This window comes from Coregonus clupeaformis, chromosome 11 (assembly GCF_020615455.1).
Source record: "Coregonus clupeaformis isolate EN_2021a chromosome 11, ASM2061545v1, whole genome shotgun sequence".
NCBI classification, from domain to species: Eukaryota; Metazoa; Chordata; class Actinopteri; order Salmoniformes; family Salmonidae; genus Coregonus; species Coregonus clupeaformis.
In genome coordinates, this window is record NC_059202.1 from 2,428,162 (window position 1) to 2,445,258 (window position 17,097).

The window sequence follows — 17,097 nt, forward strand, 5'->3', positions numbered from 1 at the left end:
TGTTATGCATGTATGTATGTATGTATGTATGTATGTATGTATACAGTACCAGTCAAAAGTTTGGACACACCTACTCATTCCAGGGTTTTTCTTTATTTGTACTATTTTCTACATTGTAGAATAATAGTGAAGACATCAACACTATGAAATAACACATATGGAATCATGTAGTATCCAAAGAAGTGTTAAACAAATCAAAAAATATATTTGAGATTTGAGATTCTTCAAACAGCCACCCTTTGCCTTGATGACATCTTTGCACACTCTTGGCATTCTTTCAACCAGCTTCATGAGGTAGTCACCTGGAATGCATTTCAATTAACAGGTGTGCCTTCTTAAAAGTTAAAAGTTAATTTGAGAAACACTGGCAACTGTGTGCCCTAATGAATAAGGGCTCCCGAGTGGCGCAGCGGTCTAAGGCACTGCATCTCAGTGCTAGAGGCTGTATCACAATCCGGCCGTGATTGGGAGTCCCATAGGGCGGCGCACAATTTGCCCAACGTCGTCCGGGTTTGGCCGGAGTAGGCCGTCATTATAAATAAGAATTAGTTCTTAACTGACTTGCCTAGTTAAATAAGACCCTGCTGTAGGCCAGTAGGAAATCTCACCTTCATCTTCGTCGTCACCGAAGGGGTAAAAGAGAGCCACGGCCACATTGACCAGTACGGCCAGGTAGAAAGAGATGCTTCCCCACAGAGAGATGTGCCGAGAGAACCAGAACAGAGCCAGGTTATCTGAACAGACACAGGGGACATCTGGTTAATAGCCATATATCACAATAACCCTGGAAATTTCACCTTAGAAAGAGATTCCAGAATCTTTTGTCAGTGTAAAACCTGGTCTCTTACTGCGTATCTTCTTCTGCCAGCGCATCTCGTTGTAGAGGTCGTCGAACTGCGTGAAGAAGTCATTGACCTTGCTGCCTTGGTCGTCCCTCTCGGTGGTGGTGAACACGCGTGTTTTGGACTCCTCTGTCAGGTACTCACAGATGTTGGGCACCGGGAACACTATTTGCTCCATTGTGCGGTCGTGACGCACAATCTGAAGAAAGCACATGATATGATGATACCTCTAAGACTAAGAACAAAAGTAGCTGTACTTTCAGGTAGGCTTGGGTGGTATACCGTATACCAAGGTATTTACTGATGGTATGATTTCAATACCGTCAACAAAAACAAACAAAACACTTTCTTTTAGTTGTTTTGTTTTGGGGTGTTTGCGTGATACACCACTGTTTATAACTAAGTTAACTATCTAAGATGTGCCAAATAAATTATCTCCAGCTCAAGGCTCTAGCTACTGTATGCATTTAGTTTGCTTACTTGCTAGCTATGTGACTCGTTTGAAGATCAAGCTTCTTGGTTTCAGTAGAGACAATCAATCTCCTCCTGGATCAAGATTTAACATTTTAGTAATTTAGCAGACGCTCTTATCCAGAGCGACTTACAGTTATAGTGAGTGCATACATTTTCATACTGATCCCTGCTGCCTACATTTGTTTTGTGCATAAAAACAAAAAAAAATTACTGCTGGTTGTACTGTATGCCCCGGTATGGTAAGGAACAGTATGAAGGTATGAAAATCTGGATACCACCCAACCCTACTTTCAGAGGTAAATCTAATAGCATGTTCTAGCATCAATCGGACAAACAGCAAACTTTCAGACCACAATCACTCAAAGACAGACCACTAGTTATCTGCTGGCATTATCTCAATGAATGCTTGTTACCATTGCATAATAAACCCCTTTGGATTCATTGCTGATTAAGCCACCAAAGAATCAGCTAAATATGATACCCTTAGACCAGGTACAGCATAGCTGTACCTTCAGGGGTATATATTATCTAATAGCCTGTTATAGCATCAACAAAAAATAAATAAATGTAAGGGCAAAACAGGCCTGTAGCTTTCCAGTGGGCAAAACCGGTTGTCATTATGATGTCATTTCAACCAGTTTTCCCTGCTGGGTTGGGACAATGTGATGCGATGACCACTGTCTGGATGAGGCCTACCTCTATCTGAGCGGTGTGGTTAGCATAGTAACCGAGGGCGTCTTCTCCCTCTGGGTCATGGTTCAGCAGTAGCCCCGTCGCTGGCGGCCTCAAGCTCTGTTGCAGGAACTTACTGTGTCTGGCCAGCTGGAACACACATAGTACAGCCAATCAGTCAACACACAGTACTTTCACTATGTATTACAGCTCTGTCAGTGGTCACAAAAGGTGGAAGGGGTGAGTTACCCCATCCATTTGATCATCTGATTTGTTTGTAACTTCGTAACAAATGTCTAGCAAAGTAATATGTATACAGAGTATACCAAACATTAGGAACACCTTCCTAATATTGAGCTGTGCCACCAAGTCTCTGTTATTGACACTGTACTACTTATCCACTCTATCCAATGATGGATTTGGCTGCCTGCCTATTGCTCATTCTGTGGTGATATAGACATCAGTGAGCGAGACAAATTATACAGTTGTCAGCTGTGATGGGGGTGATTCTCAGCTGACTATGTCAGACACAGCAGACGTTCAGAAGTGTGGTGGCTTGTACTGATAAACAGGTAGAAAGAAATGCTTGGGTTGTGTGTGTTATGTGTGTGTATATGAACACTTGAGGCAGGAGTGTGGTATCTATGGTATGTTCATTTGTATATGTGGGGTTATACAATGGGGTGGAGTGTGTGTGTGAACTTCTATATGCGCTCATGTGTGTATGTATTATTTTGGAAGTAGAAACAGCCAGCCCCCAGAGACCTCGTGGTCATGATGAAACCATGGTGGGGCAGAAATACCCTGTCTGTCTGACACTCGGCTCTATTGTGAGTAAAAGACAGAAGTGAAAACACGCTTGACCTAGTCTGTCCTTTCTACAGAGACAGACACACGTCTGTGTGTGTGTTTTCACTATGACTCAACACAGGAACTGAACCATCTATTCCACTGAAAGTCACATCCATGATCACGTACTGAAATTACATAAGACTAGACTATATAACCACACCTACAGACAAGAATCATTAGACTTACCTGGCGGGGCAGTAAGAGTGTGACACATAAGTGAATTACCGTCTATTCTGTGACATTGATGTACTCATTGGGCCCTTTTTAAAGCATGAATATACATGGTTCACAAAATCTCTCCCACACACTCAATTATGTATGTTAAAAGAAACACACACACACACACACACACGTCATGGTGTTACCTGGTGGGCCAGGATGTAGATGTTGTGTCCCACGTCTTTAGGTTTGATCTGGTCTGCTAAAGCGTTCTCCTCAGCCTCACTTTCCAGCCCCTGGGCATATGCCTCCTTCATCACATTCACCTGGAACACACATTGTCAGTACGGTGTGTGTGCTTGTCTTTGTGTGCTTGATGTGTGTGCTTGTGTGTGTGTGTAGAGCCACTCACCAGCTCCATGGGCCTCATCTTGTAAAGGATCTTCTCTGCGTTCTCACTGTCATGGCGACTCTCCATGATGGCCAGCAGCAGCTTGGAGGCGTTGTTCTATCACACAGAGACCATGTCACATTACCATCACATCCTAACCCACTACACAATCATCTATGTTACTGGGAGGAAACAGACTTCAAAACTAGTACTAAAGGAATGAATGAACTGATGGATAGTCCATTACACCTACATGAATATTGTATAGGTATCCTATCCATCCAGTCCATTTCTTGTTAAAAGTCCCATTTGTCCTTGTGTGGTTATGGCCTTACAATGTGATATCCGCTGAGATGTTAGTGAGGGAGGAAATACATTTATTTTTTAAAGAAAGGAGGAAAGAAACAGTGCATTCCTCCCTCACTAACATCTCAGCGGATATCACATTGTAAGGCCATAACCACACAAGGACAAATGGGACTTTTAACAAGAAATGGACTCTCAAATGACTGCCATTGATAGTGATAACTTTGTATGTGAAGTATGAACGGTCAATTTACTGTATATAGGGCTGGATAGGATACCTATACAATATTCATGTAGGTATAAATGAACTATTTATCTGCTGCTTATCAAGCCATTGACTTCCACTGAACACACAAAGGGGTCTCGTATAGAGGCATGCTAACCTTGAGTTCCAGCACCAGGTCCAGTCGATGCTTCCCTAAAGGGTTGACGGGGTTGACTATTAGAGCTATGATGATGTCGATGCCGTTAGACTCGTGCTTGGCTATACAGGACTGGGACAGCAATAGGTTAGTTAGTGAGTGAAAAGCAAACTTTAAAATGAGAACAACTTTCCATTGGAGGTATAATAGTGAAACCAACATTGATTTAAAGAGATAGTTCAAATGACAAAACCCTAGGTACAGTAAGTTGACAATAAGCTTAGAGATTCTTGAAAGTCGGGACAATCCTTGTCCGGCAGGGGATTAAAAAAAAATTTGTGGCATTATTTGAGCTAAAATGTTACATTTAGGGCAATTTTATAAGGGGAAAGATTTGTTTTTAGAATGTTCTAAATATTTTCAATATTATGAGCTTCCATGTCGGCTCTATGACCGGAAATGGCCTTGTCCGAAGCAAATGATCCCAATTTCAAACTCTCCAAATAACGGTTTAAAATTCTAAAATCAGACAATAATTAATATTAACTGAAAAAGGATCTTATGGAGTTTATTGCAATATTCCTCTCTGACTTTAAAGAATATTCCTCTCAAAACTGTGATTCCTAAAAATAAATGTCTGGAGATTGTCAACTCCGTCAGGTTTGTCTAAAATCCTAAATTAAATCAGGAATAAGCAGGGCCAACTATATCATAAGGACCCCTTCTTCATGTCCTGATTACATGAAGTGCAACAAGACTACTCATGGTCTGTAAAGTTTTCTACTTTTGATAGATTTAAACAAACAATATTAAAATCACCATGGGTCACAACCATAAACGGTCAACTCCATCAACCGGGTAGATTAAGATAGGCTGTGAATTTTGGGACAAATATGTTTACCGTATTTTCCGCACTATAAGGCGCACCGGAGTATAAGCCGCAGCAGCTAAATTGAATGATATTGAATGATGTGTACATATATAAGCCGCACTGGACTATAAGCCGCAGGTGTTTTAATGTTTAATTACCATACGTAAGGGTTCGTGCACAGAGGGGATTGTCGGGAAAGAGAAACTGTCTCGCTCTCGTAATGTCTGTCTGTCTTGCTCTCGTTCTGTCTCTCGTTCTGTCTCTCGTTCTGTCTCTCGTTCTGTCTCTCGTACCACTCTCGGTTCCACTTTTACTTTTGTGCGCTACCTGTCTCACTCTTTTCCGGCCTCCAGCTTGTCCTGCTGGAGCCCGCCGCTTAAAGGTGGGGGGCGCGGACCGGTCATAGAGCCCATAGAGTTAAAGTTGGTGGACTGTAACCTGTAAAATCCATAGATTTAGGAGGTCTTCTAGTGGCCGTTAGCTGTAAAAATCCATAGATTAGCCGCACCGTTATATAAACCGCAGGGTCGAAAAATGGGAAAAAAGGCGTGGCTTATAGTCCGAAAATTACGGTATTTTAAATTAGGTTTTACAGTCATAAAGCAACTGAGGAAAGACAAGATTGCTACTTTATATACACCACTTGAATGAAGAAAAATGACATTTTTGTCAACGCCGTTAAACATCAACATCAGATTTTTGTCTAACGTCAATTCCTGGAAGAGTGCTGGAAGATCTGATAGAATGATTGATTTTACTGGGGATTTTAAAATGAATAATTTTCTCCATTTTACAAATGTTTGTATTCGAGGCAAAAATATGTCTGTTTTGAGTATTTGTTGTCAACTCCGTGAGTGGCTTCTCAACTCCATCACTGATGGCTAACCCCCTTAAGATATATTTCCCCCCCAAAAAAACGTTCAATCACTGTTCTGCAACATATGCTTAAACTATTGAAGTATTTGCTGTGCTAGATCTAAGGGATAATGTTTGCTTTAGAAATGTTGTTTTAAGTTCTGAATTTAAAAAAACATGCAAAAATGCTAACGAAATTAGCCCTGGAGCATTATATAGCGCTATAACACAAAACAAAAATAAGTTTGGAGATTTATATAACATATGCTGAACAAAAATATAAACGCAACATGCAACAATTTTAAAGATTTTACTGAGTTACAGATCATAGAAGGAAATCAGTTAATTGAAATAGATTCATTAATTCAAGCCCTTATCTATGGATTTCACATGATTGGGGAGCCAGGCCCAGCCAATCAGAATTAGTTTTTCCCCACAAAAGGGCTTTATTACAGACATAAATACTCCTCAGCAGCACCCCCCTCCTTAGATGATCCCGCAGGTGAAGAAGCCGGATGTGGAGATCCTGGGCTGGCGTGGTTACACGTTGGACGTACTGCCAAATTATCTAAAACGACGATGGAGGCGGCTTATGGTAGAGAAATGAACATTCAATTCTCTGGCAACAACACTGGTGGACATTCCTGCAGTCAGCATGCCAATTGCACACTCCCTCAAAACTTGAGACATCTGTGGCATTGGGTTGTGTGATAACGTGGCCTTTTATTGTCCCCAGCACAAGGCGCACCTGTGTAACGATCATGTTGTTTAATCAGCTTCTTCATATGCCACACCTGTCAGGTGGATGGATTATCTAGGCAAAGGAGAAATGCTCACTAACAGGGATATAAACAAATTGGTGCACAACATTTGAGATAACTAAGCTTTTTGTGCGTATGGTAAATGACTGGTATCTTTTATTTCAGCTCATGAAACATCGGACCAACACCTTACATGTGTTTATATCTTTGTTCAGTATATTTTAATTTTCTAATGTTAGAATTAAACAATCAAGGCCTTTAAATACTTGTTAGGCAATAAATGAACAAATGAAATGCCTTTTATGGAGCCTGACGAAGTTATCATAAATCCAGTTAGTTGCATTATATGATTTATTTATTAGGACATTGTTGCTTTTGACATGGTGTGACAGCTGATACTTTGATCTATCAAAATATACATTTCAAATGTTGTTAATATTAAGAAATATGTTTGTGAGAAAAAAGTAGAGATTGTCCCATCTTTCAAGAATCCCTGAGCTACAACTTCCAAAAAGTGAACTATCCCTTTAAGATGTTTTAGACTCAATTAGACAATACTGTTGTCTGTTTGGCAGGATCGTAGGCTAATAGTGTAACTTCCCAACCCCTTCATAAATTGACATGAACAGCATGATTCACATGTTACTGAACACCCCCACATTTGCTGTACATTCATTTAAATGGTTTACATGGCTACACTTGAACCACAAAATCAACGCACTACCATCAATGTGACATACATCAGGGATTTTTCCTGTGCTGTTGCCAACTGTGAAAGTGCTGATGTATGATTAATGTGAGTGGGAGCTGTATGTGTATCTTATTCAAACATGCATGGCTGTTACTGTCCATGGTTGTCACATCGATGTCATGCTCACGTGTTGGACAGGCCTCCTGACCAAATTTAAACCTTTGGGAAACACTGGTGTAGCATACAGTTATGATCTTGCATGGTATTAATCCAACTCCAAAATAGCAACACTATTCATCATCTTCCATGGTAAAGTGAACACAGCAACCTACATTTTCTGGTGTAAACGGTTGGTGACTCCAAGGGCCTAATTTATAACCGTTGTGTAAATGTAACACTAAATATCTGGGTGTGCCATTGAGATTTATAAACATGGCGCACGCCATACGCATAAATCAGACCTGTTGTAAAACTGTGCGATTGTGAACGAGCATTATAACACCCATCATTCACCTTTTATGGTGACAATAATGCCCTTACTTGCTGTATACCTTGGAAGTATTGACCAAGACAGTATCTAAAGGAAATCGCATTGCATGGCGCACTTGAGAAAATATCTTTGGAGGTGTTAGCAGAATGATTTATTTTGCGGTAACATTTGCTGTATGTGACCGTTTCTGATAAAAATAATTGCAAATTGTTGTGGACCTGTAAACAGATCGTTTGAATGCAATAATGCTTTAACTTTTTCCATTTTCTAAATATGCTGCAATGCCCACGAACTCTGAAACGTTGTCTACTAAGAAGAAAATGAAAACTACAGTAGGCCTACTTACAGTGGTAGCCTACACCAGGGTTTCCCAAACTCTGTCCTCCCCCCCCTACACGCAAAATATAAACTCTCTGTTCACCTGTTAAATTCTACTGTATGTTATAAACCTCGCTCCCTGTCAGGGGAAAATTGCTGGAAATTTAATTTAGCCTATCTAATAGACCCAATTAAATGAGGGATGCACATGGTAATATGTTGTATGGCTACTTCGAGAATATGAACTCATCATGGCCAGAAAAGGTGATGAATTTATTCTGCAATGATACAGTATATACAGTGGGGGAAAAAAAGTATTTAGTCAGCCACCAATTGTGCAAGTTCTCCCACTTAAAAAGATGAGAGAGGCCTGTAATTTTCATCATAGGTACACGTCAACTATGACAGACAAATTGAGAAGAAAAAAATCCAGAAAATCACATTGTAGGATTTTTAATGAATTTATTTGCAAATTATGGTGGAAAATGAGTATTTGGACACCTACAAACAAGCAATATTTCTGGCTCTCACAGACCTGTAACTTCTTCTTTAAGAGGCTCCTCTGTCCTCCACTCGTTACCTGTATTAATGGCACCTGTTTGAACTTGTTATCAGTATAAAAGACACCTGTCCACAACCTCAAACAGTCACACTCCAAACTCCACTATGGCCAAGACCAAAGAGCTGTCAAAGGACACCAGAAACAAAATTGAAGACCTGCACCAGGCTGGGAAGACTGAATCTGCAATAGGTAAGCAGCTTGGTTTGAAGAAATCAACTGTGGGAGCAATTATTAGGAAATGGAAGACATACAAGACCACTGATCTCACCCCGTGGGGTCAAAATGATCACAAGAACGGTGAGCAAAAATCCCAGAACCACACGGGGGGACCTAGTGAATGACCTGCAGAGAGCTGGGACCAAAGTAACAAAGCCTACCATCAGTAACACACTACGCCGCCAGGGACTCAAATCCTGCAGTGCCAGACGTGTCCCCCCTGCTTAAGCCAGTACATGTCCAGGCCCGTCTGAAGTTTGCTAGAGTGCATTTGGATGATCCAGAAGAGGATTGGGAGAATGTCATATGGTCAGATGAAACCAAAATAGAACTTTTTGGTAAAAACTCAACTCGTCGTGTTTGGAGGAAAAAGAATGCTGAGTTGCATCCAAAGAACACCATACCTACTGTGAAGCATGGGGGTGGAAACATCTTGCTTTGGGGCTGTTTTTCTGCAAAGGGACCAGGACGACTGATCCGTGTAAAGGAAAGAATGAATGGGGCCATGTATCGTGAGATTTTCAGTGAAAACCTCCTTCCATCAGCAAGGGCATTGAAGATGAAACGTGGCTGGGTCTTTCAGCATGACAATGATCCCAAACACACCGCCCGGGCAACGAAGGAGTGGCTTCGTAAGAAGCATTTCAAGGTCCTGGAGTGGCCTAGCCAGTCTCCAGATCTCAACCCCATAGAAAATCTTTGGAGGGAGTTGAAAGTCCATGTTGCCCAGCGACAGCCCCAAAACATCACTGCTCTAGAGGAGATCTGCATGGAGGAATGGGCCAAAATACCAGCAACAGTGTGTGAAAACCTTGTGAAGACTTACAGAAAACGTTTGACCTGTGTCATTGCCAACAAAGGGTGTATAACAAAGTATTGAGAAACTTTTGTTATTGACCAAATACTTATTTTCCACCATAATTTGCAAATAAATTCATATAAAATCCTACAATGTGATTTTCTGGAGAAAAAAAATCTCATTTTGTCTGTCATAGTTGACGTGTACCTATGATGAAAATTACAGGCCTCTCTCATCTTTTTAAGTGGGAGAACTTGCACAATTGGTGGCTGACTAAATACTTTTTTTCCCCCACTGTATGTATTATGTTTATAAATGAAATATTGTTTACTGGAGAAATCTGACGTTACAGTATTCAAATGTAGTAGCCTACAAACGTCAATGGAAAAGGTGAACCATCTCTTCTACCATTAAAATGCGCTTTGGATCGAATATAGCAAAATACTTTAAATGGCTTATCAATTTACTACTGTGAAGTGGGACCAATTAAATGAGAGATGGGACGAATGGTAACCTAACTTGTTGTAGGTCTATAGGCTATTTCGAGAGTAGAAAGAAAAGGAGAGGAATTTCTTCTGCAATGGAAATGAAATAAATAATTGGAAACGTATGCCTATTTCTAATTATTTTAGAATGCAAAGATAAAATAAATAGATTTTCGCTCTTCTCACTAATGGCAAATGATTGCATCTTGTTATTATATTTAGCTACCTGTGGCAGCGGTTACAGCCTCGAGTCTTCTTCGGTATGACGCTACAAGCTTGGCAAACCTGTATTTGGGGAGTTTCTCCCATTCTTCTCTGCAGATCCTCTCAAGCTCTGTCAGGTTGGATGGGGAGCGTTGCTACACAGCTATTTTCAGGTCTCTCCAGAGATGTTCGATCGGGTTCAAGTCTGGGCTCTGGCTGGGCCACTCAAGGACATTCAGAGACTTGTCCCGAAGCCACTCCTGTGTTGTCTTGGCTGTGTGCTTAGGGTCATTGTCCTGATGGAAGGTGAACCTTCACCCCAGTCTGAGGTCCTGAGCGGTCTGGAGCAGGTTTTCATCAAGGATCTCTCTGTACTTTGCTCCGTTCAGCTTTCCCTTGATCCTGCCTAGTCTCCCAGTCCCTGCCGCTGAAAAACATACCCACAGCATGATGCTGCCACCACCATGCTTCACCGTAGGGATGGTGCAAGGTTTCCTCCAGACGTGACGCTTGGCATTCAGGCCAAAGAGTTCAATCTTGGTTTCATCAGCGGGCTGTCAAGTGCCTTTTACTGAGGAGTGGCTTCCATCTGGCCACTCTACCATAAAGGCCTGATTGGTGGAGTGCTGCAGAGATGGTTGTCCTTCTGGAAGGTTCTCCCATCTCCACAAAGGTACTCTGGAGCTCTGTCAGAGTGACCATCGGGTTCTTGGTCACCTCCCTGACCAAGGCCCTTCTCCCCCGATTGCTCAGTTTGGCCGGGTGGCCAGCTCTAGGAAGAGTCTTGGTGGTTCCAAACTTCTTCAATTTAAGAATGATGGAGGCCACTGTGTTCTTGGGGACCTTCAATGCTGCAGAAATGTTTTGGTACCCTTCCCCAGATCTGTACCTCGACACAATCCTGTCTCGGAGCTCTACGGACAATTCCTTCGACCTCATGGCTTGGTTTTTGCTCTGACATGCACTGTCAACTGTGGGACCTTATATAGACAGGTGTGTGCCTTTCCAAATCATGTCGAATCAATTGAATTTAGTTGTAGAAACATCTCAAGGATGACCAATGGAAACAGGATGTACCTGAGCTCAATTTCAAGTGTCATAGCAAAGGGTCTGAATACTTACAGTGGGGAAAAAAAGTATTTAGTCAGCCACCAATTGTGCAAGTTCTCCCACTTAAAAAGATGAGAGAGGCCTGTACTTTTCATCATAGGTACACGTAAACTATAACAGACAAATTGAGAAAAGAAATTCCAGAAAATCACATTGTAGGATTTTTTATGAATTTATTTGCAAATTATGGTGGAAAATAAGTATTTGGTCAATAACAAAAGTTTCTCAATACTTTGTTATATACCTTTGTTGGCAATGACACAGGTCAAACGTTTTCTGTAAGTCTTCACAAGGTTTTCACACACTGTTGCTGGTATTTTGGCCCATTCCTCCACTCCTTCGTTGCCCGGCGGTGTGTTTGGGATCATTGTCATGCTGAAAGACCCAGCCACGTTTCATCTTCAATGCCCTTGCTGATGGAAGGAGGTTTTCACTCAAAATCTCACGATACATGGCCCCATTCATTCTTTCCTTTACACGGATCAGTCATCCTGGTCCCTTTGCAGAAAAACAGCCCCAAAGCATGATGTTTCCACCCCCATGCTTCACAGTAGGTATGGTGTTCTTTGGATGCAACTCAGCATTCTTTGTCCTCCAAACACGACTGAGTTGAGTTTTTACCAAAAAGTTCTATTTTGGTTTCATCTGACCATATGACATTCTCCCAATCCTCTTCTGGATCGTCCAAATGCACTCTAGCAAACTTCAGACGGGCCTGGCTTAAGCAGGGGGACACGTCTGGCACTGCAGGATTTGAGTCCCTGGCGGCGTAGTGTGTTACTGATGGTAGGCTTTGTTACTTTGGTCCCAGCTCTCTGCAGGTCATTCACTAGGTCCCCCCGTGTGGTTCTGGGATTTTTGCTCACCGTTCTTGTGATCATTTTGACCCCACGGGGTGAGATCTTGCGTGGAGCCCCAGATCGAGGGAGATTATCAGTGGCCTTGTATGTCTTCCATTTCCTAATAATTGCTCCCACAGTTGATTTCTTCAAACCAAGCTGCTTACCTATTGCAGATTCAGTCTTCCCAGCCTGGTGCAGGTCTACAATTTTGTTTCTGGTGTCCTTTGACAGCTCTTTGGTCTTGGCCGTAGTGGAGTTTGGAGTATGACTGTTTGAGGTTGTGGACAGGTGTATTTTATACTGATAACAAGTTCAAACAGGTGCCATTAATACAGGTAACGAGTGGAGGACAGAGGAGCCTCTTAAAGAAGAAGTTACAGGTCTGTGAGAGCCAGAAATATTGCTTCTTTGTAGGTGACCAAATACTTATTTTCCACCATAATTTGCAAATAAATTCATGAAAAATCCTACAATGTGATTTTCTGGATTTTTTTTTCTCATTTTGTCTGTCATAGTTGACGTGTACCTATGATGAAAATTACAGGCCTCTCTCATCTTTTTAAGTGGGAGAACTTGCACAGTTGGTGGCTGACTAAATACTTTTTTCCCCCACTGTATGTAGATGTGATATTTCTGATTTCTTATTTTAATAAATTTGCTAACAATTCTAAAAACCAGTTTTTGCTTTGTCATTATGGGGTATTGTGTGTAGATTGATGAGGGGAAAAAAACAATTTAATCAATTTTAGAATAAGGCTGTAACGTAACTAAATGTGGAAAAGGGGAAGGGGTCTGAATACTTACCGAATGCGCTGTATATTCAGGCTACAGTACTTTTGTTTTCATGCAATGCAATACTTAAACCACTAGAAACTGTGCGTATGCATAGTCTAAAGTTCGCGGGACGATAAGCACACTCTCCAGTCAAGTTCAGTTTTTATAAATGCAAACTTTTGCGTGAAAACTTGCACACGCATGTTTTGGGGCATATTTTGTGCGTACACAACGTTTATAAATGAGGCCCTAGGACTCCTGTTCAACGTCTTAAACATTAGACAAAGAGGAAATCCTTGTGGTACGAGGGTTACACTATATTGTATAATTTGGGTTTACAAGTTTCAGGCAGGGACACCTCATCACAAGAGTGTGATTCCAAATGACCTACTCTATACTGGCACAGTTTTGGGGTGACCTGGTTGGTAGTGGTGGTCCCCTACCTGGTTCTCGTGGCAGGGTCCCTGGCAGTACTCTGTGATGGTCTCCAGGGTCTGCCGGACCAAGTCCACGTTGCCCTCATTGATGTAGAGTCCCAGCAGGCCCAGGCCTCCAGTGGTGCTGCCACACATGATGTCCAGGAACTGCAGAGTTTCACACACCAGGTTGTAGTTGGTCTTGTTGTTCTGGTTCCGCAGGAAGTTCTGGATTCAGGGAGGAACCAGGAGGGGGAAAAAAGGTGGTTCATATTCATAGGATACTTGCATGATATCCTATCGGAGTGTGAGCACATCTGATCTGGGTTTAAAGCAGGGTGTGTCAACATTTCAGAATAAAAGCTTGAGACATACACTGAGTGTACAAAACATTAAAGAACACCTTCCTAATATTGAGTTGCACCCCCTTTTGCCATCAGAACAGCCTCAATTCGTCAGGGCATGGACTCTACATGGTGTAGAATGCGTTCCACAGGGATGCTGGCCCATGTTGACTCCAATGCTTCCCACAGTTGTGTCAAGTTAGCTGGATGTCCTTTGGGTGGTGGACCATTCTTGATACAGTCGGGAAACTGTTGAGCGTGGAAAAATGCAGCAGTGTTGCAGTTCTTGACACAAACCGGTGCGCCTGGCACCTACTACCATACCCTGTTCAAAGGCACTTAAATATTTTGTCTTGCCCATTCACCCTCTGAATGGCACACATACACAAACCATGTCTCAATTGTCACGAGGCTTAAAAATCCTTCTTTAACCTGTCTCCTCCCCTTCATCTACACTGATTGAAGTGGATTTAGCAAGTGACATCAATAAGGGATCATTGCTTTCACCTGCATTCACCTGGTCAGTATATGTCATGGCAAGAGCAGGTGTTCCAAATATTGTGTATACTCTGTGTGTATTGACAATAATACCCTGTAAACTGGATATAAAACCCAGATGGTTGCATAAACGCTGGATTCCTATCTAGAGGTGGTGCTATGATAGGCTGCCGTAAGATCTCTGTGGCGGTTGTGACTCATAATGGGGATGAGAAGAAAAATTATAATGCTCAACTCATCTCAGAATCGAATCTGTTTCCTCAAATGCAGTAGGACTACCTGCTAATCCCTTTTGAGATGATTCACTTATGATTCACTCATCAGGTGAACATGGTAAACACCATGAAGTTCAGCTTGTGGTCAGAGGAACTATGATCTCTCCATACAGTGCCAATGCTGGTGACAAATCCAATATCCCCTCTGGGGATCAATAAGGTTTATTCAATTCAATACCTGCAGGTCCCTGTTGTGGTTCTCACAGAGCAGCTGCAGGTATCGCAGGATAGGCTTCATGATGGTGATGGACCGGCTCATCTGGGTCTCCTCCTCCCTCTCCTCGGCCACTCCCCCGGGCCCCTCACCGGCCTGGCCCTCCAGCACCTCCAGGTCCGTGTCCCGCTCCTTCCGGAAGGAGACAAAGGCCTTGGAGGTGGCCGAGGACGCCTCCTTCAACTGGCCACGCATGTTGTCTATCATGTGCAGGGAAGAGTCTTTTGCTAGAGGAGGAGGAGGGGGTGGGTCACTGAAAGGTTGCAAAATTCTGGAAACATTCCTAGACATTCACAGGATTTCCAGAAATGTCGAGGATTTCTGCGGACCAGGGTTAAAGGTTGATTTTGAAGTGGAATTACAATTCATGATATGAAAATGTTGCATAATTTTTTCGATTATGTCATCACTTGAATTGCAATACACTTCCTGACCTGATATGGTTATATTGAAATTAAATCGACCCCAACCCTGGAGCTCACTGTGAGCCAATCGAATGTCATCAGTGTTTTTCAATGCTTCCCTCTCAGTGAAACTGATAGCAAACTCATATGAAATCTTATGAAACAAACACTTCTTTGTAATAATTCTGAAATTACCGTAACTGAGTAGTTGGGGTTTTTGGTCAAAACAACTCGTCTGGGTAGAATGGCCCTTTGAAAGACTAGTTTTGGATTTAATGGCGCTGGAGTGGATGGCTGTCGTTTTACATGCTCCTAACCAACTGTGCTATTTTGTTAGTTTTTCGCATTGTTTGTAACTTATTTTTTTAACTTATTGTGTAGATAATGTTGCTGCTACCATCTCTTATGACCGAAAAGAACTTCTGGACATCAGAACAGCGATTACTCACCTCGCACTGAACAAAGATTTTTTCCTCTAACGAGTCCGACGCGAAGGATATACTGCTTTCTCGGGAACGGGCCCAAATCCCCGACATTTGCGTGAAGAAAAGATGGAGAAAAAGGGGGCGGGGTCGGGCTGCCTTCTGAGAATTCGTAGGCGAGTGAGTAAACTTCCACTACCATCCATTCTATTGGCCAACGTGCAATCATTGGAAAACAAAATGGATGATCTACGATCAAGAATATCCTAATAACGGGATATTAAAAACTGTAATATCTTATGTTTCACTGAGTCGTGGCTGAACGACGACATGGATAATATAGAGCTGGCGGGATTTTTCATGCATCAGCAGGACAGAGAATCTGTGTGTGTCTATTTGTCAATAACAGCTGGTGCGCAATGTCTAATGTTAAAGAAGTCTTGAGGTATTGCTCACCTTATGATAAGCTGTAGACCACACGATCTACCAAGCGAGTTCTCATGTATATTATTCGTAGCCGTCTATTTACCACCACAAACCGATGCTGGCGCTAAGACCGCACTCAACGAGCTGTATAAGGCCATAAGCAAACAAGAAAATGCACATTCAGAAGCGGCGCTCCTTGTGGCCGGGGACTTTAATGCACTAATTTCTACCAGCATGTCACGTGCAACCAGATGAGAAGACCACCTTTACTCCACACACAGAAATGCATACAAAGCTCTCCCTCGCCTTTCATTTGGCAAATCTCACCATAATTCTATCCTCCTGATTCCTGTTTACAAGCAAAATCTAAAAGCAGGAAGTACCAGTGACTCGCTCAATATGGAAGTGGTCAGATGACGTGGATGCTACGCTACAGGGCTGTTTTGCTAGCAGAGACTGGAATATGTTCCGGGATTCATCCAATGGCATTGAGGAGTATACCACCTCAGTCGTCGGCTTCATCAATAAGTGCATCGACGACATCGTCCCCACAGTGAACGTACGTACATATCCCAACCAGAAGCCATGGATTACAGGCAACATCCGCATCGAGGCTAGAGTTGCTGCTTTCAAGGAGCGGGACACTAATCCGGACGCTTATAAGAAATCCCGCTACGCCCTCAGACGAACCATCAAACAGGCAAAGTGTCAATACAGCGGCACTGACGCTCGCCGGATGTGGCAGGGCTTGAAAACTATTACGGACTACAAAGCGAAACCCAGCCGCGAGCTGCCCAGTGACGCAAGCCTACCAGACGAGCTAAATGCCTTTTATGCTCGCTTCGAGGCAAGCAACACTGAAGCATGCATGAGAGCACCAGCTGTTCCGGACGACTGTGTGATAACGCTCTCGGAAGCAGATGTGAGCAAGACCTTTAAACAGGTCAACATTCACAAAGCCGCGGGGCCAGACGGATTACCACGACGTGTACTCAAAGCATGCGCGGACCAACTGGCAAGTGTCTTCACTGACATTTTCATCCTCTCCCTGCCCGAGTCTGT

General features: G+C 42.6%; 1 protein-coding gene across 2 annotated transcripts in view; it reads right to left on the reverse strand.

Moving 5' to 3' along the window:
- The window catches only part of LOC121577003 (inositol 1,4,5-trisphosphate receptor type 2), a 144,815-nt gene that overhangs the window by 39,623 nt on the left and 88,095 nt on the right, over nt 1-17,097 (reverse strand). For both annotated transcript variants that reach the window (XM_041890679.1, XM_041890678.1), the window contains exons 41-48: nt 14,748-15,010; nt 13,480-13,680; nt 4,080-4,190; nt 3,412-3,507; nt 3,206-3,325; nt 2,013-2,138; nt 849-1,041; nt 609-734 (exon numbers count right to left, since the gene is read on the reverse strand). In XM_041890679.1, coding sequence (XP_041746613.1) covers nt 609-734; nt 849-1,041; nt 2,013-2,138; nt 3,206-3,325; nt 3,412-3,507; nt 4,080-4,190; nt 13,480-13,680; nt 14,748-15,010 — 1,236 coding nt within the window. The remainder of the gene's footprint in view (nt 1-608; nt 735-848; nt 1,042-2,012; nt 2,139-3,205; nt 3,326-3,411; nt 3,508-4,079; nt 4,191-13,479; nt 13,681-14,747; nt 15,011-17,097) is intronic.